Source organism: Centroberyx gerrardi, chromosome 19 (genome assembly GCF_048128805.1).
Source record: "Centroberyx gerrardi isolate f3 chromosome 19, fCenGer3.hap1.cur.20231027, whole genome shotgun sequence".
Classification (NCBI taxonomy): Eukaryota; Metazoa; Chordata; class Actinopteri; order Beryciformes; family Berycidae; genus Centroberyx; species Centroberyx gerrardi.
Genome location: NC_136015.1, coordinates 16,109,963 through 16,134,609, shown reverse-complemented (window position 1 = coordinate 16,134,609; position 24,647 = coordinate 16,109,963). Strand labels below are relative to the sequence as shown.

Below are 24,647 nucleotides of genomic sequence, written 5' to 3'. Positions count from 1 at the left end.
CTGTCCTCACTCTTTACCATTTCCTTTTCTCTTTTTATCTCTCCTTCTCTGTCCCTCCGTTTCTCTGTACCCCTCTTTCTCTCTCATCTGTTCATTAGGAGGCATCTAATTAACTAGTCCAGTGACTTCACAGTGCTCTGCCTTGCTCTGTGTGTGTGTGTGTGTGTGTGTGTGTGTGTGTGTGTATGGCTGCATGTGCATGGCAGCATGTGTTTGTGTGTGTGCGTCCTGGATTACTGGAGAAAACAAACTCATTTCTACCGAAGAGGATTAGGGCCATATGTGAAAAATGTATTCGAATTCTGAGATTAATCTGAGAATAAAATCGGAATTCAGAATTCTGACTTTAATCTCAGAATTCTGACTGTAAACTCAGAATTCTGAATTCTGATTTTATTCTCAGAACTCAGACTTTAAACTCAGCATTCTGAAATTAATCTCAGAACTCAAATTTTTCACGTGGCCCTAATCCTCTTCCGTACATTTCCAGTAGTTTACACCGTCTTACCGTAGCAGCGAGGTAGATGGGCATCAGCGGATGTGAGGCCAGGAAGAAGTCGTAAAGCCTCAGGGTGTGTCTGAACTCTGATAGGACGTGGCCGAACCATGTGATGAGCCAGGACAGAGCAAAGATGTTGCCCACCTCCGCTCTAAGAGCAAGAGAAATACACAAAGGGAGAGGTAAACACAAACAGGCAGAAGAACACACAGGCTGCTACTACTGGAAAGACTTTGAGGACATTGATCACTGACATACTTTAATTCCCTGACCCTAACCTTTAATCTTCATCAATACATACCAAGAAACTAACGCTAAACCGTATCCTAATCACAACTGATGCCCATGTATTTCAACATTTTGGTGTTAATGGTTTGGCTATCGAAGTCACAGCGAAATACTTCCTCTTTCTCTTCGCTTACTGTTTATAACCCTCCCACGCTCTCCCTTGATGTCTTTCTCTGTTGCGAGCTGACATAAAAAGGTAGTTATTTTTGACGGAGTCTCGAGTAAATTGGAGACTGTAAGAGGTTGTTGATAAATATTGGATAGGAGCGTTCAGGCTGGAAAGGATGAGCAGAGGGAGAAGTGAAAAGAAGTCAGAAGGAGTGATGGGATGAGAGAGGGAGGGGAAAAGAGAAGGAAGGAGCAAAGGGCAGGGAGAGTGTCTGAGGGAGGGAGAAAGAGACAAAAAGAGCAGGAGAGAGAAAATGAAAGAGATAGAAAAAGAATGGGTGGAGCAGGAGAGACGAAAAGAGGCAGAGATAAGAAGAGGAAGAGAGACTGAGCACTAAAAAGAGCATCCGAAACTTTGAAGTATAGGCTGTTGTTTATCCTGCCATTTTTCTCAGAGTGGAATGTCTGTCTTATTTTCTGTGTGTGTGTGTGTGTGTGTGTGTGTGTGTGTGTGTGTGTATGTGTGTGGGTGTGTGAGTGCGCAGACGGTAAGGAAGTTGTCAGAACAGCATCAATTATGAACAGGCATCAAGACGGCAGAAGAACACACAAGGTGTACAAACACTCACACACACGTATTAAAATACTCATGAGGACCATCCATTGATTTATAACATTTCAAATCCTAACCTTCATCACTACACAACCCTACGTAAACCGAATTAATTGTAATCCCGAAATAAGATTTGTTGTTTTTTAATGAACTGTAAATATATCCTCTCAACTCATTTTCTGGTAATTGTACTATAGGACCTCATAAACCTGGTACACAAATAAAATGTTTCTTAGTGGACAGGAGAGGCATCTGAAACAGCAGTTAGCCCATGTAAGACTAAAACTCTCCATTGAGAACAGTACTAATGAAATTTGAATTCAACAATCAATGATACACACACGCCGCTTTCTCTCGCTGTAAAGCTCACATGTAAAAATCAACACTTTGATGCCATCTAGTGGTGTTAATGCTTCTACAGGTAGCAGCAACCACACATCTTTCTAACTGTGTGTATTTTGGATTTTGTGTACCTGACCATGAAGTCGTGTAGTTCTGTATCCACCTGTTCCAGTATAGGCATCAGGTAGTTTAGAATGTGTTTAGTGCTGTCCATAGTAGGATCCATGAAATCCCTAGAGAGAGACAGAGAGACACAGAAAGAAGGCAAGACAGATTATATTTGCACAAAATAGTTTGGGATATGGTTGGTGCCATCCATCCAATCAAATGTGCTCAGCAAAACATTCTCGATTAAATCTTTAAAAAAAACAAAAAACATTGGGTTCTTTGGATAAAGGGATCCAACAGAAGAAATCCTCAGCCTACCTGAGGTGATGATTGGACAGCGTGTGCAGCATGGCGATGGCCGGCCGCTCCCCGACTACCAGCAGCAGAGTGACGGCCACATCGTGGTAGCCTTGGTAGTAGTGGAGCTGGGGGCTGCGCTTCAAAACCTCCAGGATGATGTCAATCAGCTGCTCCTGGAGCACCGCTCTCTCTGTGGCTGGCATACCTGACGGAGTACAGAGTATTTACCATTAGCTTTACTATGTGTGTTGTGGCAGGAGTTTCTCATCCTGCATTTCTCCTTCATTACACTGCAATGGCCACTGCAGCATATTCTTTAACACAGGTTGTAAAGTTAAACTATTTGAAAGTAGAACTTAAACACAAATGTCATATCTCTTAAATGAACAAAATGAACCTAATCTGACATCCATTTGTTGTGCCTTCTGACGGCTAAAAAGACAAACAAATGTATAATTTTCCTACTCCAGATTGTTAGGAGTGGCTTAGTAAACAGACATAGCTCAATAAGAAGCACTGTGCAACACATGCTGATAAATCACATAAAGCCCCACTTTGTGTATTAGGCTGATAAGACTGGTGTATTTTTACATACAAATCTTGCTTGGTGTATCTTTAACTCAGTTCATTAATTAGCACTCACACACACATACACACCTTTAGGGAACCTCTTCATAGACCTCCTGACATCTAGTAAAACCTGGTTGTAGTCCTTGTGGTTCTCCCGCACATCTCGACCTAAAACAAAAAAAGATTTATTCAGATTCTTAGTAGTAGTAGCTAGTAGTAGTAGCGTTCAGTCAGCCAGTCAATATAAATATCAATCTTTATCAATCAACCACTAACCAGGTTGATGTTTCAGTCATTAGGTCAGTTAGTTGACAGTACTAACCAGGTTTATGCGGTAGATCATATACATTGATGTTCAGGAGTTTGGGCCAGACTTTCCTCCTCAGTTCATCGGTGAGCAGTCCTCCCTTGCTGGCTGCTGCTGTCCTCAGGGTCTCAATGTCCACTGGATCACTGGATGTTCAGAAATCAGAATCGTGTAGCGTTATCATCAGTGTTATGCGGTACTTCAAAGTCTGTCCAAAGTTAGCAATCTTCAAACGAAGGAAAATTTGAATGTAGATTAAAGGATGTAGATTAAAGGAAAAGGCTTAATGTTAGAAAGTCACGGCTGTTCATCCCTGTACTGTAACCAAGTCAAGTTCAGAGGCACTGGGCATACCCAGCACTACAGCATTGATGTCTGTGTCCACTACAGCCTGCTAAACTAAATGTTATGAACCCATATGGTGTCAAATTGCCAAGGAGTGCAGATACAAATCTTCAATAAACACTACGATTAAGATTAAAAAAAAATCAGAGATCTCAGTCCGCTAAATCATTCTCAGAAATCATTCTCAGACTAGTCCACTTAATCTTTTTCAGATTCTCCTCTTTCGCCTTACGCCTCTGATCCACACTCACACACGGCTTTGCAGTTTTTCATGAGCAAATCTCACACACGTCATTTGCTCTATTACTTGTACATCTGCCTGACACCGAGGCATCTTCCCTGCAGTAATGGCTGCACAATGTGTGTCAAAATGCCCAAGCTGAATAGACAAAGAGAACTGTTGTTGTGCATCGCCTGTCTGTTCAATTCAACGAGCGCTTTCCTGTGTCATTTCCCGTCTAAACCCCACATTCCCCTAACACTAAAGTCTAAATCTTCCTCATCACACTGTTGCTCTGAGCACATGTGAGTAATCACCCTGTGTGAAATTAGCTTTGACAGAGTTTGATGGAGGTCACCGTCTCCATGGATAAATGCAATGCCATCTAATTGTGGAATAGCCCGCAGAGGGAGACACATTCCCACCTGGGTACCAACACCCTGTGGCCCATTGTTCTGGTGCTAATGGGGGCATTTGATGTGGAGAGAATTGTCAAAACTGTCCATAGTTATTTTCCAAGTCGATTTTTTAGGATTCTAAAAATAAAGGCATTTAAAGGTAGAATATTTAGGAAAAGTCACTGAAGGATGAGGATGTTGCATCAACGATCAATAATGTGGTTAAATGTTATGTATTGGCACTTCAGTTAAATGTATCTGTGTTTCAGAAGTTGCTTCCCCATACTGTGACAAGTGCCTGGGAAGGAGACATAAATTTAGCCAAAAAGGCTAAAATTCAAAAGGTAAAGTTATCCCTTTTATATGGTCTTCTGCAAACTGTTTAGCAGAACAAATACTCTTTTCACACAAACTGTCATCGGAGAGATCAATGCCAACCTGTTCAGAGCCTGATGGATCTCAGCCAGCTTCTGTTTCCTCCAGGAATCTGGTTCTATAAAAGGAGGGGAAGAAGACGGGGAGAGAGATGGGAGATAGAGAGAAAAGAGATAGAAGGAGGGAGAAGGAAAGGAGGGAAGTGGGAGAGAAAAGGAGGTGAAAGAGAGGAAGAAAGAGGAAGCAATGGGAGAAGGAGGAGTGTGAGGACAGGAAGGAAGGCAGAGGAGTGAAAGAGTGATGGATTAGTGGAGAGAGAGGTGGGAAATGAGAGAGAGAAAGAGAGAGAAGGAAAGGGAGGACAACGGTAGAGATTAAGGACGGGAGAGAGAGACAGAGAGGAAGATGTGGAGAGAGGGAAAGAGGGAGAGAGAGGGCGAGATAAGAGGGAATCAGATTTTGGAGAGAGGAGGGCAAAGAGGAGGAAGAGGAGGGGAAATAAAGAAAGAGTAGAGGCACAAGAGGGAGGGATAGATTTGGGGGAGAAAGAAGGGAGGGAGAGCAGTTGATAGGACAGCAAGGGAGGTAGAGAGATCAGACAGAGGTTATAAATAGAAGCTAGCAATCATCTGCATGGAACACACACACCCACACACACACACACACACACACACCAGAGAGGAAGGTATGATTCTACATGTTCACTTAACCCATCTGTGGCTTTCATGCAAACAATACCATTACAATAAATTAACATTACTGATCATGACTATAGCATAATATCAGTGTTTTTAATTCAGGCCTAAGTGTTTGAATGATTTGAATGATTAAACACGTTACACATTCAGTGATGATGATGGCAACTAGTTCACACGCTTAAAATATCCACAGTTTTCTCTCCGGTATAGTTTATAAAAAGGATAATTTCCACATAACCTCTGTCCTCTGCCAGCTGCAAGTTGTGCTATCCAAGTTGGCTGACAAGTTGCCACGCAAGCAACACTTGTAGCTAAAATGTACTAAGTCAAAATGTGTGCGAAGACAAGAGAAGCGGGTTTAGATGCAAATTTAAGGGAAAACAGTGAAAAATCCATAATGTCTTTCGTCTTTTGTGTCAGCTGGTTGCACTAACGTTACGTCCAAAATTGATTGACGTTTCGCCACGCAACCTAGACTTATCAACAAGTTTTCTGTCTGTAAATGTAGATGAATACAATGAAACAGGCACTAATTTGACTGAACAAATGCCTTAATCTGACTGTCTCTGTTTATAACTCGGTAATGCACCTTTTTGAGTACTGTGTTAATAACTGTTAGTTGACTTACCTCTTGCGACAGGTCCATTCCCATCCAACCGAACTGCTGCGATGTTTTTTTGTCTCTTGAGCTTTTTCATCACCTTTTTAAAAAAGTCACTATCAATGACAATATTTGCGTTGAGCCATAGGCATAGGCAGAAATACAGCAATGTGTTTTAAAACAGGTAAAACACAACAAACGTCAACGTCTGGCACGGCGTTATCAACAGCTGAGTCTCCGCGAGACTCAACCTACCATGAAATCAATTTGCTGCGCTACAATTGGTCAGAAATGTCACGTGTCCTCATCTGGCAATGCCATTGGCTTCTCATCAGCACATCTCTCACTCTTTCTTGATAGTAGTTTTGTAGTGCTGATATTTGAGGCGATTTTACATTTATAACAAGAGGGATGGTGGGCAATTTGTGTTTTCCCTCATATGATAATGGTATTATGTGTTTAATAACGCCTTGCTTGATTTTGTGTGCTTTGTCTCTGTTTTAAAGGTCCAAACACTCACTAGGCAGCAGCAAAGTGCTTCATAACACCTGTAAAAGAAACTCACAATAGTGTTAAAGGGGCATATGTGTGTCTGTGGTACTTAATAGTTCATAGTAATATTTATCTTCTGTGGTAGAATAGTGGTATTCCTACCTAATGATCTTGGCAGAACAAACTATGCACAGCTCCTTCCTGAGTCTGTCTCAAGAGCCTTAATCATTTCAAACTTGCAAAGAGAAATCGGCTCTATCAGTTTTCAGTAATTTTGCAGTGTGTTCCAAGCAGAAGGGGTGTAAAGGCCTTTTGCCTAATGTAGTTTGGATAAAGGGGCAGATGGCAAAAGCTATTCTTGTGACCATAGGCAGCAATTTCCATCAAGTTTTGGAAAAATATACGATACCGTATGTGCACAAATAATCAAGTGTCGAAATAGTTTGGACGGCAATCATTTACTAGGCTGCGAAATAGTTCATGTTGCTCATGCCAATTCATAGACCTTGACATATTGGTTGTCTGGGGTTAAGTAATATTTCTGTGCTGTAGGCTCTGCAAAAGCAATAAATGCATAAAATGAAAGAAAAAATCTTCTTTCATTCCTTCATCTATTCTTCATGCCACCCGTGTAGCCTATTTTGCAAAATCTGTTTTTATTTACATGAACATAATCAATATAATTCCACCAACTATTTACAATAGATTGAGTTGTGAATGTGGAAGTTGAAAACGTTTGTGAGGGCTCTATTTGCTCTTGGTTGTAATGGTCTTATGGCTATACAGTATTAGAGCCATCTGTTGGGCATAAATGACATGCTCATCAATAGCTATCAAAAATTCCAATTTCCTGCATCCGGTGTGAAGTTCATTTTAGGACACCCAAGGACTGCGATAGGGGGATATCATCTGTATAACCGAACCTGGCAACCCTGCTAACAACTGCACCTTGTGCTGTAGTGGATTGCCGTCTTCCACATTGACAGTAGCGACACGACTATAGAGAAGAAGCAGTCCGCCGCTATTCATTGTAGACCTCACTTCTTCCTCTTTTGTAGGAAGCTAACGTTTCCGAAACGAGAGAATCCGAGAGAAAGAAGAAAGAGTTAGGTTACAGCGGTTTTGACGAGCAATGTCAACCAGGTAAAACTGCCTGCGTCAAGCCGCTGAAATGAGCGACAGAGCCGAGATGAGAGGGCCCGTAACCCGCAGGAGGAGGACGACCATCTCCGGCGGCGGAGCGGCTGGTGTGAAACAAGCCAACGGCAGCAAGTGGCACGAAGCCGGGGAGAAACCTCCACACTGTCCCGCTAAAGTAAAAACAGACGAGGTCTCCAGGCATGCAAGCAACGACGGCAAGGTGCAGAGAGAGAAAGAGATGCCGGGGAACCAGCAACCAGCAACAAATAGCCCAAGGAAGGAGAGGAGCACGGTAGAAGATATCAACGTGAGACTCAAGTAAGCTAACGTTAATGAAAATAAGTTTACTAACGTTACTGGGTTATTATAACTGATGCAACGTAAGCTAACACTAAATTAGCCAAATGTCACATAAGTAACGTTAACGTCTGTTGGTTGTCCCTTATCCACATGAGAGGAGAGGATGTCTGCTGTTTGTTATTGTTTTCATTTAGACTATTTTCTATGGCATTAGGTGACGTTGGGTTTTTGGATACAATCTGTCTTTCAGTAGTAATTTTCTTTGATTTCTTCTTTCACTGAGGTTTGTCAGTGAATGTTTATCAGGACTGTCGTGGGATCAAATGGGGCCAAAGGGGCAATCATGAAGCCCTTTTACAGCTTTGCAGAAAACAGAGCACTGTTGTGGTCATAAATGGTCGCATACCTCTGTAAATAAGCTTGTGCCTGGATTAGCTTGGAAATTCACCTTCAACCTTGGTTACACCTAGGTTTCACATGTTTAATTGAAGCTATGTTTTAAGCATAAGGCTCCTTTATTTCCCTGTGAATTAAAGGATTATCCCCTTTACCCCTGTGATATCAGCACCTGTGTTATTTGATTTATGCCAAACCTTTATGCCTTATTAGTGGGAGGATGTCTGATAATCAATCTGGTAACCATGTTAATGGAGTCCTAGCATAGCCCGAAAGTCCACAAGATGTCGCTGTTACGTATTTGTCTTTACTTATATCTTGACATCTTATATCTTATATCAGTGATTCTCAACCTTTTTCATATCAAGGACCCTAATTTAGTTCACATTAGAGCCACAGACCCCCATTTGATGAGATTTTGTCTCTCGGGCCCAAATCTGAGAATATTGTTATTGTTAGTTATGATTTTATCCAGAATTCCATCACTATCTGTATTGTAGGTAGAGAGATAACAGTGAAACTATGATCAAAACAGTCATTCTTCTACATTCTCTAATTGTGTTAACTTCTTGTAAATGAAATAATGCTGAAATTTAATAATTCGTCAATTTGCTGGGGGACCCTCTGGAACCCCCTCAAGGACCCCTGGTGGTCCCCGGACCCCACGTTGAGAATCACTGTCTTATATCACTTGATTTCGCTTTTGAGTGATATGCATATATTTGTTTATTTTAATGCAAGGAGGAAGGCATCATGTCAGAAGCCATTTTGGCCTGGTGCTTTTTGCTTCACGTATGCCGTTAATATTTTCCAATTTTCTTCTTTTGGACTAAAGAATAGACTTAAAAACAGATTTCCTCTCAAGCTGATAAAAGGTTGCGTACATTTTACATTTTTCCATTTTTACGTTTGTGCTTGAATAACAAACAAATCCACACTCAAGTTCACTACAGGACGCCTGCTAAATAAGAGCCCTTAAACAGACCCAACTTGGATAGGCCTATATGCTAGAGTACACAATATTTTGATTGAATCGAAATAAACTGACCACAGTCCATGCTTTATCCTTTGAACTTCCAACAATATTAACTGGGGTTATTAGTTTTAGTTAGTCTCAATTTGTGTGTGTGTGTGTGTGTGTGTGTGTGTCCTGTTGTGACACTGCAACCCCAGAATGTTGAAATAAAGTGACTCCAATACTCTTGTTGGGGGTGTGCCAACTAGATGAGATGTCACTGTCTAGGTGTGTGTGTGTGTGTGTGTGTACACGACCGTCTCTGACTCTCTGCAATAGTTAGAGTTAATATTAGACAACAGTTTTGTCAAAGGCATCAATTACTTTTAGTGGCTTTCTGCCTGTTGAACACAGGACAGTGTCAAATATTTAAAAAAATACATGGGGAATTTTGCATCTTGTCTGAATGGTTTCCTTTCTGTAATGACCTTTGTTAGGACTTCTGAATAGCTTCCAAAAGCTTCACATTTTGTCCCACTCTAAAAGCCACCCTACTGGCAGTTTAGCTACACACACCCTCTGTAATAGCCAAAGAAAACCCTGGTTTACTCTCAGTCATTGTTCTGCAAAGATAAGTCAATGATAAAATATAATCGTTTACTAAATTTGGGCAAAACTGAGGCACTTATTTAAAAAAAAAAAACACTTTGTAATAGTTTAGATGAGGTGAAACTTTAATGATCCCCATGGCGAAATTGGGTTTTGAAAAGTGCTGTATAAATAAGGTTGTTCATTACAAGTTGATGGCAAAATTTGTGACATTTGGTCCACACAAAACAGAAATACGAGCGCATGCACACACACGCCAATCAGGGTTTTTCCATTAAACTCTCCAGCAGAGTGGGTTTTATGCAAGGTGACAGGGGTCAAGTGATTCACAGTCTGTAACAACGTCTTGTACCAAACACAAGGCGAAGAAAATTGTAACTCTTTGAACAGCCTTATATAAAGTGAAAATACTAAATCATTTTCAGACCATTTTCGAGAGCTATTGATCTTGAAATTTGTCATTTAGATGTTCAGAAAAAAAAACATTTAAATGCCCAAATTTTTAATAGGTAGGACTATAAGCACATTTGCCTGCCATTCTGGTGTGTCAACTTCCTGTGTATTAAAATGCTTGACTGAGAGTTTGACAGTGACTTCTGTTTTCGCAATACTGTGGTTGCTGTCTACCTTTCTGTCTGCACGTTTCTCTGCTGATCTGGTCTTGCCATGCCTGCCTTCTCATACACAGCCATGAGGAGACCATCTGCTCTTCCCTCTGTTTGAAAGCACCGCTCATTCTCCTCTTCTAACCGCTTCTTCCCCTCCTCACTTTCATCCAGCCTCATCTGTCTCCTTAAATCATTTTACCTATCCTGCTTGTCCTCCTCCTCTCCTCACTACTGCTCCCAATTTTCCCCTTCTTCCTCCCCTAGTCCCTTTTCTAGCCTAACACTTTCATCCACTCTCTTTATCCTTCCTCCTCATTTTCCTCTGTTCTCCCTTCTTTCCTTACTCTTCTAACTTCTTCTAACTGTTCTCTCCTTCCTACACCTGTTTCTGTTCCTACTCTTCCTCTCCTCTCCCTCCCCCATCATCTCATCTCTCTCTCTGTCATGTATGATTGTGTAATAATTTGTAATCTAGCCTCAGTTTTCACAATACTGTCCTTGGGCAGCGGGGTTACTACCTTTTAACCTAAATGTTCACAACACTGTCCTTGATCAGTGCAGTTTTCACCATAATATCACACAAAAACCTTTAGGAACAAACACATTTACCTTGTCGCTGTTAAAATTTTACTATGAGACACTACTGGATAAAACAGCGTCCAGAACAAAAATATTTAAAAAGGAGAATCTCAACAAACATGATACAACACAATGTTTTAATGCAGTTTAGCAACTTTTATTTTTTTCTTTTATAACAGAAGCCAATAGAATCACATTTTAAGGGGCCCAAATTCCTGAATGAAATGAAATGCCGTTTCTGAATGAAATCGATAACTTCCTTCTCCTCCGCTTTGAGCAGTAGAAATGATGGCAATCGATTTAATATACAAGGTGTTCTTTTTGTATCTATTTGACAATTCCTTAAAATTCATGGAATGGAAAATAACCAAGCAACGTTTCCAAAAATATGACATACTGGAATATTACATCCCTTTAAAACCCTATCGCTTAGTACATGCCCATGTAACATTCTCAATCATTTTTGGGCTGACCAAGAGTCGGCAGGCTAGTAACAATGTAAACAAAGTTGTGTGAGATTTTAATGACGCAGCCTTCTTCTTCAAGCTAAAGATAAATATGGATATTATCACCACAGTGAAAAATCAATGCACTTTTTTTTAGCCTGGCTAGGAGATCCATGCACACTCAGCTCATGGTGATAAAAGGATGCAGTGAGGAGTTGGACCCAGCCTAAAAATAATCAGTAAAATCTTTGTCTGTCTGTCTGTTTCCCTGTAGCTGTCACGTCCTGCAGGAGTCTCTCCTGAGCTCAGCCAGCGGCTACAGCAACTACAGAGGAATCCTCAACTGGTGTGTCGTCATGCTGGTGAGTACGACCGTTGGCAAAGGCATTTTGTTTTCCACCGCTGTACTGAAAACGCACCGAACTGTGACCCCCTAAAACTGAGGTACACAGCACACCATGAGCAATGTCAACCCATACACTCCTTCAATTAACTGTCATGTGACATTTGGTTTTCAAGTCTATAGTGAATTTAAAAAAAAATAAAAGTGACAAGAGCACATGTAGTTTCTGTCTGTCTATCTCTGTCTCTCTCTCTCTCTTTCTCTTTCTCTTTCTCTTTCTCTCTGTCTGTTTCTCTCTCTCTGGCCTTTTTGCATGTCGACACATCTGTTGTCCCACACACTGCCAAAAATCACTATTCCCAATCCCCACCAGTTGGACCCCTTTCTCTCTCTCTCACGCTCTCTCTCTCACACACACACACACACACACACACACACACACACACACACACACACACACACACATTATGAATACTCTTGGTGGTCACACTAACAAGCTGAAGCAGAAGTGCCAGCTGTAGTGTCTTTCTGTGACACATCTAAAAACTGTGTGTGTCTGTGTGTGTTGTCTGTCCCATCTGTAGCTGTGAGAGGTCTGATAAGTTTCCTTTTTATGTTATCTCCCTCCACACTGTGGCAGTTTACCCCACCACACACACACACTCACTTACTCGCTTAACAGTTATTCTTACATTGGCCCAATTTACCATTCTGTGTACTTCCCCATTTCTACCATTTTTGATAAAGGCAAAAATGGAAAAAAACGGTTTCACCGCACTGAATCTGCTCTTTAAGTTGAACCCTAAGCCTCATCGTAAGTAAACTACTTTTTAGCTGTGCTGTATTTGTACAGAAGGCCTTGTATTTTACCCTGTGGCCTGCATAAATAATTATTAATCTCATGTGTTAGAAGCAGAATCTCACAGGCTCTATTGAAGTTGAAACACTGCATGCAGTACATTTTTACCTCAAAATTTGGCGTTGTGTCACAGTTAATTATGTCCCCCTTGGGCTGAGGTCACACGAGGACAAGAGTTCTTCCTTTTAAAAACTCAACTTTCTACCCCGTGGTAGAATTGTGTGTGTGCGTGTGTGTGTCTCTGTCTCTAAGGGCACCCTGTAATGCCCCAGAACATCAAATAACACTGTTAGTATTTTGATAGGCGTGCAGGCTAACCGACATCCAGTCAGCCCTAATCCTAATGAAATTGAAATGGACCCAATCTAAAAATAAAACACTATATGTGTGTGTGTGTGTGTTTCTGTCTGTGAGCACACACACATGCTTACATGGGTATATCATGGACTTGCATGTCTGCATGCCTGCATGTGTGTATGTGAGTGCAAGTGCAGTTATGTGTGCATGCACGTGGTTGTATATTTGTGTGTGTGTGCCCACACGTGTGCGTGTGTGTGTAGCGTATTTTAAATCGAGCCTAATTTCCTAGCTCTGCGACTGGATTAATCCCATCTTTGAAAGTTTATATTGCCGTGACGACCATGTCCTCCACTGGCGGTCACCGGGGACAACTGACACCGCTCAGTTCAGACTGTTTTGAAGAAGCCTTCAGGATTAGGCTGGAAGAGTGTGAAGTGGAACCGCAGTGTGTCTGTCTGCGTGTGTGTGTGTGTGTGTGTGTGTATGTGTGTAAGTTTAGAAGCTGAACTGTGTAAGTTGTCCTGGATAACTAAGAGCATCAGCTAAATGGCTAAAATGTGAGCTGTTGGAGCGTGGGGGTCTTTCTAGAGAGGAGAGATTGGATGTGTTGTCATCATTTTCATCTTTACATTCTTCCTGAATGTTAACGCCCAGTGTTTACAGATATTACTAATCTTGACAAATCTTATACAACCTCAAAACGTGGTGATCGTATACAGCTAGGGACAAATCTAGGGAACCAAGATAGTGAAAAATAAAAAAAGTAGTGACATGACACTGCCAAGATGTTGACCAGATTTAGATAGGTGGTACCACAGCTGTACTAGTGACATCAAATCATTCCCAGTGTGTTTGATAGCATATTCAGTAAGCTAACATAAAGCAGAGTTTTAGCTAAAATGTAAGCCACACAATTTAGTGAAGTGTAGGGCCGAAAAAACTGAATCACTGGAGGCTTGTAGAAAGTTTCAGAACCCTTAATGCTGAAAAGTTTTTTTTATACACAAAGCTTTGGTGCTGTTCAGCGTCCAGTCAGCCATGTGGTCTGATAAGGGTCAGCCGGCTCCAGTAGCCTGTTCTATTTTTAAACTGACGGACCACCAAATCTGAACCTCCACCAAGGCTATTGTGTTCTCTCCTGCCCACAGCTAAGGGCACTGGGACAGGGTTTAATTGGACAACTCTATTTATTACTAAATCTTTATTAATACTACAGCCAGACAGATAAAACACCGGTATTATCGGCTGATAGATGTTAAGATTTTTTTATGTGCTTAATATCAGCATCAGTTTCCAGTGCTTATAGACTGTGATAAATCTATCAAGTATTACTATGATATTATTTGATAAAGAAATTAAGACAAAATCACTTGTTAGAATGTCTTGTCATCACTGTTGCTTTTTTAAAAGCTCACTTTGAGTAATTAAAGTGAGGAAATTATCCGCTATCACAAAAAGTGTGTGTTGCCTCATAAATTTTGACATTATTATTATTGGATCCAAAAATCCTGTAGCAGTCAGGTCACAGTGTTGGTAATGGCTTAGTATTGGCTCACATATTATAGGATTACATTGTCCAAATACAAAAATAGTAAGTGTAATAAGATATTCAAAAATATACACTAACCATAATACAGATACTTTTGGAAAAAGCATGCTCGAATGCAAAAAAGCATTGTTATCATGAGATTATAGATACAACTCTACGCAACTTAGTGCTCATAGATGGTCAACTGTAAACTGGAATAAATAAACTGTATATCTTGATATTTTCTGTATTGTGGAGACCAATGGATTATTTTAGTGATTGCAGTATTAAGATGGCAGTGCAGTCTGTGACAGATTACAGTTGGAAAGAAACCTTCCTAGTCTAGAGTTCAATCCTGTGTGACAGAAAAGACACGCCCCGCTGAAGAGTCCTTGAGCAACACACTAAATTCCCACCAACTGCAGGGCTGCTGTTCTGTATCTGACCCTGAACCCCGACCTCCCTGTGGACGGGGGCAAGAGAAAAGACAAATTTCTACTTTGGGGATCAGCAGAGTATTACAAATCACATTGGCAATGTTATTACCCAAGGCTCTGTGAAATCCCTGCAGGCTGCAGTTGCTTTACAGAGTGTGTAGTAATGTCACACATGATTGTGCTCTCTCGTCCAAGCTGAAGGTTACAAAGGCAAAGGTTGCTGGTTTGGACAAGTGACATAGTTGAATCAGAACCACATTGCTGGAGGGTCTTGGCGGGTCTTGGCGGGCTGAGGCGCAGCACGCCACATAATCATGACAGTGGGCTGACCGGTGTAGCTCACGACCTTTTATCATGACTCATATCCGCTCTCTCTTCATTATCTTTGTCACTATCCACTATGTACTGTGAAATAAAACAAGCCTGCCATAAACATTATCACTGTATGTATATATACATTGTTGCCTTTTTGTGTAGAGTAGGTGGATGGTTTTATCTCAGAGAGGCTTCATAGATAACTGATGAATCTACGGCACTCCTGCAGTAAGCGATAAAGCTGGACTCAGACTTTGAACTTTCATACATAATATAATAATAAACGTTATTTATATAGCACTTTTCAACACAGAGTGAAGGGAAGCAGGACAGTCAAGATGAGATGAAAGCAGGAACAAGTCACTAAGTTTTAAAATATGAAACAGATCTATGCAACCTGAACCTGTACCTTAGATCTATGCATCTAAGCTACAGGTTCAGCATGCTCAAGGTTTAAACATGAAATATAGTGTATGTATGTGCATGCCATGTCTACATGAAACTTTAATATTGTTATTTTTGCAAGTTGCTTTAGATAAAAGTAGCTTTCATGCAGGACAGATATGTGCATACGTGTGTGTGTGTGTGTGTGTGTGTGTGTGTTTTGGTGGCGACCTTTAATAGATATTTCTTTAGCATGATTCTTGTTGGCACTGTGAATCATGCTGATAATCTTCTGTGGGCTGTTTGTCTTCTGCCTCAGGTGCTGAGTAATGCACGCCTCTTCCTAGAGAACCTTATAAAGTGAGTATGCACACATACTGTAGATATACACACACAGTACGTGCACACACACACACACACACACACACAAACATGTATGTACGCATACACAAGAAAGTGGTGTCACAATTCACTCCCATGCGGTTACGCAATTGACTTTTCTCCTCTCGTCTTCTCTCAGCTCCTTTCCCTTCCCAACCCCACCTCACTCCACTCCACCCTACTCTTCCCCAGGTCCACTTACATTAAAAGTAACTCTTATTTATATTAAATGTGATACTAAACAGATACTACACAGTCTATACAGAGTCTGTGTCATCTACCAAGCCCAGAGATCACCCAACAACACCTCAGTATAAAAAAAGTAGTAAACTCTGGTCTCATTTTGAATGTTCTCCTCTCCTCTTCTCCTCTAGGTATGGTATCTTGGTAGACCCTATCCAAGTAGTGTCTCTCTTCTTGAAGGACCCCTATAGCTGGCCGGCAGCTTGCCTGATCATTGGTATGGAGCGTTTATTCCACTGCCTCAGCGTGTCCTAAACGCATGGTCTCACAATGCATGGCTTGCATCCATTTGTCCCTCTGTGATCTTGGGATTGATGTTTGACTTGAATTTAGAAAACTGGTGTTCAGTTCCTGTAGTTTTATCAGGAAATATTTGTTTCTGCCACAGTTGATATTGTTTATTGGAATAGAACGACATTTTTACTGCCTCTACATCTCAGAAATGACTGATCTCACACAGCATGATACTTTTAATCAACCAGATGCTTAATGACGGCACATAGAAACGTAGTTGGTGTCAATCCCTGCGTTAGATTAGGCAATAATGATATGTTAGCACAGCTGATATTGTTTACTCATCCTGTATTTACCCAGAGAAGGTTAACTGAAGGCACTTCCTCTTTTCCACAAACAACCTGCTTCACCCTCACAGTTACACATAGCAATAACTTAGATGTGGTTAAAACAATACAATACCAAGGACAGGGGGTCATGATACAAGAGCAAGTTTCTTGATACAGAGTTGCTGAGCAGAAGTGTCTTCAGTAGGGATAGGAGTTGGCAGACAGGGGAAAATTAATGTGTGGGAAAGGAAAATGTACACTGGCAATCAGGACTAAATACTAAACATTGGACTGTTTCACTATCTCGAAACTCTGTCTATGGATCCCCGTGCTTTACAGAAATCACTATTCCCCACCAGTTACTGTTCTCTCTCTGTCTCATTCTCACACTCTTTCTTTCTTTACCTTTTTCTCTTGAAATTATACTAGTCTTAAATCCTAACTGAGATCCTGTGAAGATGATGCTGTACAGAATAATGAATAAAGTCAACCTGCTGTGGTTTGTGTCTGTGGTGTGTTGCTGCAGCTGATGACTCTGTGGTTTCTCTGTTCCAGGGTCTAATGTGTTCGTCATCGCAGCCTTGTACACAGAGAGGCGGCTGGCTGTGGTGAGTTCACTGCAACAATGCTTTTCAAATCTTTTCTCTGGCAGCCCAAATTGTTTGAGTAATTTTTCTTGTGGCCCAAAGATGATTTTGTAGGTTGCTGTTGAATCTGCAAATTTTACCCAGTTGTTCAGACCACTTACTTAGTGAACCCACAGTGTTTTATTTGGTTTTCCTTACATTGCAAGCTTTGGCAGCATAACATTGCAGATAACCTTTGATACCAATATGAAGAAAAATTTCACAGCAACTCCCAAAGACGGACTTCAACATTGACGTTGTTTCTCATAAAATCGCTCTCTTCATTGTAATGAGAGAAACAGTGTTGTAATCCGTCTTTGGGAGTTACTGTCCTCACTGAGGGGGAATTTTCTATATATTGTTATCAAAGGTTATCAGCAATGTTATGTTGCCAAAGCAACCCTGTCCCAAGAAAGGTCTTTTTTTTTTTTTTTTTTTGCGCCAGTACAACACTAGAAAGATTTTAATCCTTCCTTTGAATCCCAACCAGACTTTGAAAACGTCTGCCCTCTACTTATTGACAATTTCAAAATGCTTAGAATCGCTTAAAATTTCTGTTATAACTTTGTATGAGCATTTATTCAGAACTCTTGCTTAGAGGAAAGGTAAAGGGAGTGTGTGTCTGCCACTGAGTTTATCAGTGATCAGGGACGTCCCATCAAGGATGTTTGGTTGAATCAGGTCCTTGACTCCTTCATGAGGCTACACAGTATATTCCAGCACCCCAGCTCCGCCTCCTTCTGTCCCAGCTCTTGGCACTGATAAGAACGCCACTCTCCTGATCCAGATTAGATGATATCTAATGGTAACACTTCTGCCGTCTGCATTATCTCAGGTCTAAAGAGCGCCTGAGATTTGGTATTGCACAGTGTAAAATCTGTTAATGGATCAGAGAAATGTTTAATTTGAACCATTTTTAACCAATTTTTAACCCTTCAGTAGTTGCTGCTGTAGTGTTTGATAATGATAAGAAACTTTATTTGCACAGCACTTTACAAAACAGTTACAAAGTCCTTTAAATTTATCAGCATATGCAAGTTTGTCCCATTATTACAACTTTCTTTCTTTCTTTCTTGCTTCCTTCCTTCCTTCCTTCCTTCCTTCCTTCCTTCCTTCCTAGGGTACCATCTCAGAAACTACAGGATTGATTCTTCACATTTTTAATCTGGCAGCCATGTTGATTTTTCCTTCAGCCATAGTACTCACTGTCACCTCCATGACCCCAGGTACATATATACATACATGTGCACACACACACACACACATACACAGAGTCAGTTCTTGAATCTATTTTGACGGTGTGTGTGTGTGTGTGTGTGTGTGTGTGTGTGTGTGTGTGTGTGTGTGTCAGTGGGTGGTGTGCTCTCCCTAGGAGTCTACACTGTGCTGTTTCTCAAGCTGTACTCCTACAAAGATACCAACAGGTGGTGTAGAGAAATCAGACAAGCCAAGGCCAAGAGACTGACACGATCGTACTCATGTAAGTATATTAACACTGGCACACACGGGCGCAAACACACACACAGACACACACACACACACACAGCAACTGCTGGTATAGAAAAATCATTCAGGCCAAGAAATGGGTCGTACTCCTGTAACGAGACACTTGCTTTGTTGTTGTTATCTCTGTCCCTTTGTACTTGGGAGATCCACATGTGCGTTGACTGAATTAAACTCACCTCAACCTGCCGCTCAACTCTGCCTGATCTTTAATTCGTATCTCAACTCTACTGAGTTTACAGATAGATTCCACTCTTGAAAGAACACGCATTTACATTCAACAGTGCTTTAACAGAATTTAGATATTATCATATTCAGCTGCCTATCACTGTGCTGCTACTACCATCTAGTGGTGGCAATGCAAACTGCAGCTTGTGCCCTCCATCCACACATGTGCACACACACACACTGAAGTCCAGATCAAAGCCCTGTGTCTTGAGCAGTTGTGACACTGAGTGGTTTGGAGCTATTTTAAGCCTGAGTTTTGAATGCAACCATCACAGGGCAACATGATGACTTTCCTTCCTTACTGTACTTCCATTCTGGAGCCAGTATAAGCACACAACACACTGAATAATCCTCAGCATTCAAAACCATGTTGGTTGTTTTAGAAATACACTAGTTTGGAAATTGAACCTATGAGAATAAAATCACCATGGTAACGAGGTGAATTAAGCTCCCTGTTCAGGCTGATGCTAATTTAAAAGATAGAAATCATTTAGATAAATAGCTCAGGGCATCATGTACTATGTGTGTGCTGTGTTTTCAGTCTGTAGAGAACACACACTCTGTCTCTTTCTCACACACACACACACACACACACACACACACATACACATACACAACAGAACTGATTCCCTGTCTCTGTGTGTGTGTGTGTGTGTGTGTGTGTGTGTGTGTGTGTGTGTGTGTTTATTTTCTTCAGGTCCGTCTGTGGCCCGTTCCAATGGTTCAGCAGTGCATACTCATGTCTCGTACCCAGGCAACCTCACCCACAGAGGTAACCATGACGATAGACTGACAGACCACGATAGTAATAGCCTGCATAGAGACAAGACAACAGCAGTTAGCAGACTAAATCACAGGATAGCATGGTTCTATGTAAAGCTAAAGTATCAGAAAACATTAATGTTGGTAATAATTATTGTCAAAATGCCCGACTTGATAAATTGTCACAATTACTTTACATTGCCTTCAAATGTAGCCTGTGTATCATGTTTGTTGTGGTTGTGGCGTTGGTTGGAAAATATATCAACAACCGCAACAACACATACTATAATAGGACCAGTCTGAAGCTTTGAATGAAGTTGAAGTTATTTAAAGAATGACAGTGAATAATTGTGTTTTTCTAACTAAAATTTAAAAAGTCATTTCAAAGAACACACCTTCAAAAAGTGCTATATGTGCTCAGTGTAGCTTGATGGGTTCATGGTTCTGTTTCTGTTTGAACCACCCATACCCAGAGTGTGTGCACTCACAGTACTGTAAGGTGCTTTGGATAAAGGCGGACACTAAAAGACATATGGTTCCTCACTGGACTTGTTTCCCTTGTGTGTTTGTGTGTGTATAGACATGTACTACTTTGTCTTCGCCCCCACTCTCTGCTACGAGCTCAACTTCCCTCGGTCGTCTCGGATACGCAAAAGGTTCCTGATAAGAAGACTTTTTGAAATGGTGAGAGGGAACACACACACACACACACACAGAAACAAAAAACAATTTGAGATGGTGAGAAATAGAACACAAACACACACACACTTATACTTGTTTTTCTTTATCATCACTTGCTTTCTGTTGCAGCTTTTCTTCATGCAGTTATTGGTGGGATTAATACAGCAGGTATGTACAGCACACACATGCATTCCACATACTGTAAACACACAATAAATCACCAAGTTCAACAGAAAGTCATTTGTTCTAGAAATGTTGGCCTGCTGTATTTAAATTAATGTGTTCTCACCGCTCGCTTGGCACACACACACACACTAAAGTGATTCTCATTTGTCTCTTTCAGTGGATGGTGCCGACTATACAGAACTCAATGAAACCATTCCAGGTGCGTGTGCGCACACAAACACACACACACACACACACACACACATACACCCCTATCTCCACACATATCTTATTTTCTATTCTATTTATATATTTCTAGATTATATATTTCTACATTTCTCTACAAAACCCAAGGAGCACTTGATTTAACTTGCAAGTGATGTGTCCACTTTTGTACCCGCCTTACCGGTAAAACACATCCTAAAACTGAATTTCACATTATGTTTTATTTTATTTATTTTATATATTTTAGGACAGTTTGTTCAGTATCTGTGTATATGAACAGCTCTCTCCCAAAGCAAGAAATTAAAGAACCAAGACTCTATGATTTGTCTCTTATTGACATTACAGATTTTTATGTTTATAGCTTTTTTAAACTTGTTCATGCACACAAATTTTGACCGATCTGTTAATAATGAAGTTACTTTCCACTCCTTGTGTCCCCAACAGGAAATGGACTTTTCCAGGATGATGGAGCGCCTGCTGAAACTAGCTGTAAGTATCATGACATAGCTAAACTGGACAGACTGGAAACATGACATGGCATAACCTTAAAATGAGAATAAAGTAAATGTAGAAAACCCACAACTTTAATATATCTGGCACTCTCAAGTGCTAACCATCAAATCTCATGCCCAGCATTTCTTTGTTGTGGAGTAACAAACCATTTGTTGGCACTCTAATGGGATCAAGTGCTAATTGAACACTGAGGTTGACTCTAGCTGTGATAACTGTCCCAAAGACTCTGTGTATTAGTAGGGGAGGAGTAGCAACATGGCAGCCATAGTATAACCTCCTTCCAGACTCCTTCTCCAGACTCTGGTCCAGCCCAACCCAGAAACCCACCCCAACTTCTCCCTTGACAACTTACAACCCTCTCCTCTCCTCTCCTCTCCTCTCCTCTCCTGTCCTCTCCTGTCCCCCTCTCTCCTCTCCTCCTCTCTCCTCTCCTCTCCTCCTCTCTCCTCTCCTCTCAGGTCCCTAACCATCTGATCTGGTTAATATTCTTCTATTGGTTTTTCCACTCCTCTATGAACTTTGTGGCAGAGCTGCTGCAGTTTGGAGACAGGGAGTTCTACCGGGACTGGTGGTGAGTAGAGCGAAGATACAGGAGTACACACATGTACACACACACACACACACACACACCTACATGTGCACATATACATCTATTAAAAAACGGACTCAACATGTAGAATGTGATGGTGTCAAAGTCAACTTTAAAACCTGCCATCGTTTGTCTCTTCACTTCAGGAACTCTGAGAGTGTCACCTATTTCTGGGCCAACTGGAACATCCCTGTTCACAAGTGGTGCCTGAGGTGAGTACCAAACCCTGTGTGTGTGTGTGTGTGTGTGTGTGTGTGTGTGTGTGTGTGTGTGTGTGTGTGTGTGTGATACACATCTCTATAACGAGCACTTTAAGTTTTGGCTCCATACTCTTATTATATTGTATATGAAAGAACATAGTAACTAAGAATTCAAGGTGTAGACTGTCATCATTAATTTGCGGGTATTTTCAGACAGATGAACAGTTAAAGATCAATGTTATTTGTCAATATTATGGCCCATAATGAGGATGAGAGAGTTATGTTTCTATTTGTGTGTATGTGTGTGTGTGTGTGTGTGTGTGTGTTACTAGACACTTCTATAAGCCCATGATGAGGAAGGGGATCAACAAGTTTCTTGCTCAAACTGCCGTCTTCCTGGTTTCCGCCTTCTTCCACGAGGTAAACCAACATCATTCTATCCTCTGTGATACACTACCACTGCCCACATGTCTGTTTACTTCAACAACTATGGTGTTTTCATTTCTACTTTCACTTGACGTCCCACCTTCCATAGCAGCAACCTCCCAGTAAGCATGTTTAACTCATTTGGGGATAGCAAGTCACTATTTTATTTGCACATCACAACAACAATGCAGAAAAATCATTGTTAAAATATTTTAGCATTACAACTATTTCAAAACGTACTGTATTGTTTGAAGAGCTGAACATTCACTCCTTCTCTTACACTCTTGTCCATTCCCTCTTTAAACTCTCTCTCTCTCTCTCTCTCTCTCTCTCTCTCTCTCTCAGTATTTGGTGAGCATTCCTCTGAAGATGTTCAGACTGTGGGCTTTCATGGGCATGATGGCTCAGGTGAGACACTGAACGCTCTCTCTCTCTCTCTCTCTCGCTCTCTCTCATACAAATCACTTTCTTTTTTTTTTTTTAACACAAAACTGCCATCTCATACTTTCTCTCCCTCTCTCTCGCCACACTTTGGCACAAACACTTTGACCTCTAAACTCTCTGACCTCTCCAGGTTCCTCTGGCTTGGTTTGTGGGTCGCTTCCTCAATGGAAACTATGGTAACGCCGCCGTGTGGATCTCACTCATCATTGGCCAGCCAGTCGCTGTGTTGATGTATGTCCATGACTACTATGTCATTCATCATGGGACTACTACATAATACCGGACAAACAAGAACACACACACACATAGAAACACAGAATAAACTATGGAACGACGCAAAGTCGTTGAGAGATGCACTCGTACTAGAAAACACACACTCACACGCACTCGTCATGTCGTACACTATGGAATAGCCGCACCATTTGTCAATCAGAAATGAGGCTAGAGATTTACACACATGCACACACACCAGACTGCAGGACAACCCAATAAATGACAAAAAAGGGAAACCCCCTCTAATATGGACCTGTCACAACAGTGAGAAGATTGTTAGCAACTTCTCGATTCTTTGCACTCAGTAGAACTGGACCAGAATATGTCAGAAAATGGTTTCAAATATTTGAACTACATGAGAAGTGCTTGATGATAAGTGATATTCCACTTTGGCAGGACATTTACACTTTCCAGCATGCACACCTTTGTAGTTCAGGAGTAGTCGGCCTCCAACATTGGCGTACCTGGGGATCCGCTGTCAGCACCAGGGTTCAGGCTCCGTATCAATAGCTGGTACTGGCCTCACTTTCATCTTCAAACATATGATCCAGGTCACAAAGAGAAATATTATTACTTGGATCTCTGTTCCTTGTTTGTACATTTGTTAGAAGTATGATTTTTTTTTCTTAGACTAAGTTTTCTAAACAAAAGTAACTGTGTGGTGCTAAGGTTTCCCAGAGCAGCCAATACTGGTGTTTGACCACAAGCTCCTATAGAGGTGTGTGCATCAAAAAATTAAACTGTTCTACCTGAGCTTTAACAACTTTTACTTAAACACATTCAAAAGTGGAAACACTGCTTGCAACTTAATCTAAAGTGAGCACTCCTCTTGGGTTTTGAATATTTGAAACATTCACACGCTGCCATGTGCAATAGATGTGAACCACTGCCAGGCAAGCACAAGCCAGAGCCTGTCAGAAAGTCAAAATGTCCTATTTCTAATCCCATGAGGTGCGCATGGTGGTCTGTTGTACTGTTAAATGAGAGGAATGAGAAATCCCATTTATCATGTCTCCTTGCTTGTGAAAGACAGAGGGAACAGAGAAAATTTAGGATGCCTCCAGCTTTGAGGAGGCGTCCCCAGTTTTTTACATTTCCCAAAGTGACAAACTTTTTTTTGCACATATATACACATATACATATATCCTTTATCCACTCCCTTCCTTTGATGCAATACAGTTGTAGAGTACACTCGAGAGTTTGTATTAAAGGGATTTGTAAAGAATGACTGAAGGAAGGAAAATGAAGGAGGGAGGGAGGATGGAAGGAAGTAAAGGAAAAGGGTGAGGAGAGATGGACGGACACGATGTCATTATAAACATATTTGTACAGACATGAGACTTACAGGCAACCGTTCTCTTT

At 41.1% G+C, this 24,647-nt stretch overlaps 2 protein-coding genes across 2 annotated transcripts in view; one reads left to right on the top strand and one right to left on the bottom strand.

Moving 5' to 3' along the window:
* Positions 1 to 5,878, bottom strand: part of LOC139921355 (TBC1 domain family member 20) — a 9,287-nt gene extending 3,409 nt beyond the window's left edge. The window contains exons 1-7 of the mRNA XM_071911565.2: positions 5,800 to 5,878; positions 4,537 to 4,591; positions 3,151 to 3,281; positions 2,916 to 2,996; positions 2,277 to 2,463; positions 1,982 to 2,083; positions 509 to 650 (exon numbers count right to left, since the gene is read on the bottom strand). Of these exons, the coding sequence (XP_071767666.1) occupies positions 509 to 650; positions 1,982 to 2,083; positions 2,277 to 2,463; positions 2,916 to 2,996; positions 3,151 to 3,281; positions 4,537 to 4,591; positions 5,800 to 5,869 (768 nt within the window). The 5' untranslated portion in view covers positions 5,870 to 5,878. The remainder of the gene's footprint in view (positions 1 to 508; positions 651 to 1,981; positions 2,084 to 2,276; positions 2,464 to 2,915; positions 2,997 to 3,150; positions 3,282 to 4,536; positions 4,592 to 5,799) is intronic.
* A 1,291-nt stretch (positions 5,879 to 7,169) lies between these two features.
* Positions 7,170 to 23,514, top strand: dgat1a (diacylglycerol O-acyltransferase 1a). The gene is made up of 17 exons (XM_071911544.2): positions 7,170 to 7,722; positions 11,572 to 11,659; positions 15,783 to 15,823; positions 16,219 to 16,304; positions 17,206 to 17,258; positions 18,397 to 18,502; positions 18,628 to 18,756; positions 19,705 to 19,779; positions 20,350 to 20,453; positions 20,580 to 20,618; positions 20,794 to 20,835; positions 21,285 to 21,329; positions 21,812 to 21,924; positions 22,089 to 22,154; positions 22,475 to 22,562; positions 22,914 to 22,976; positions 23,143 to 23,514. The coding sequence occupies exons 1-17, from the start codon at positions 7,436 to 7,438 to the stop codon at positions 23,287 to 23,289; spliced, it is 1,572 nt and encodes a 523-aa protein (XP_071767645.2). The 5' UTR covers positions 7,170 to 7,435; the 3' UTR covers positions 23,290 to 23,514.
* Positions 23,515 to 24,647: the final 1,133 nt, after the last annotated feature.

Bases quoted from the DNA above. Each gene is read 5' to 3' on its own strand.
- dgat1a (XM_071911544.2), top strand. From the start codon at position 7,436: ATGAGCGACAGAGCCGAGATGAGAGGGCCCGTAACCCGCAGGAGGAGG. The intron at 16,305-17,205 runs GTATGGAGCGTT...TCTCTGTTCCAG, and splicing joins GGCAGCTTGCCTGATCATTG to GGTCTAATGTGTTCGTCATC. The intron at 18,757-19,704 runs GTAAGTATATTA...TATTTTCTTCAG, and splicing joins ACTGACACGATCGTACTCAT to GTCCGTCTGTGGCCCGTTCC.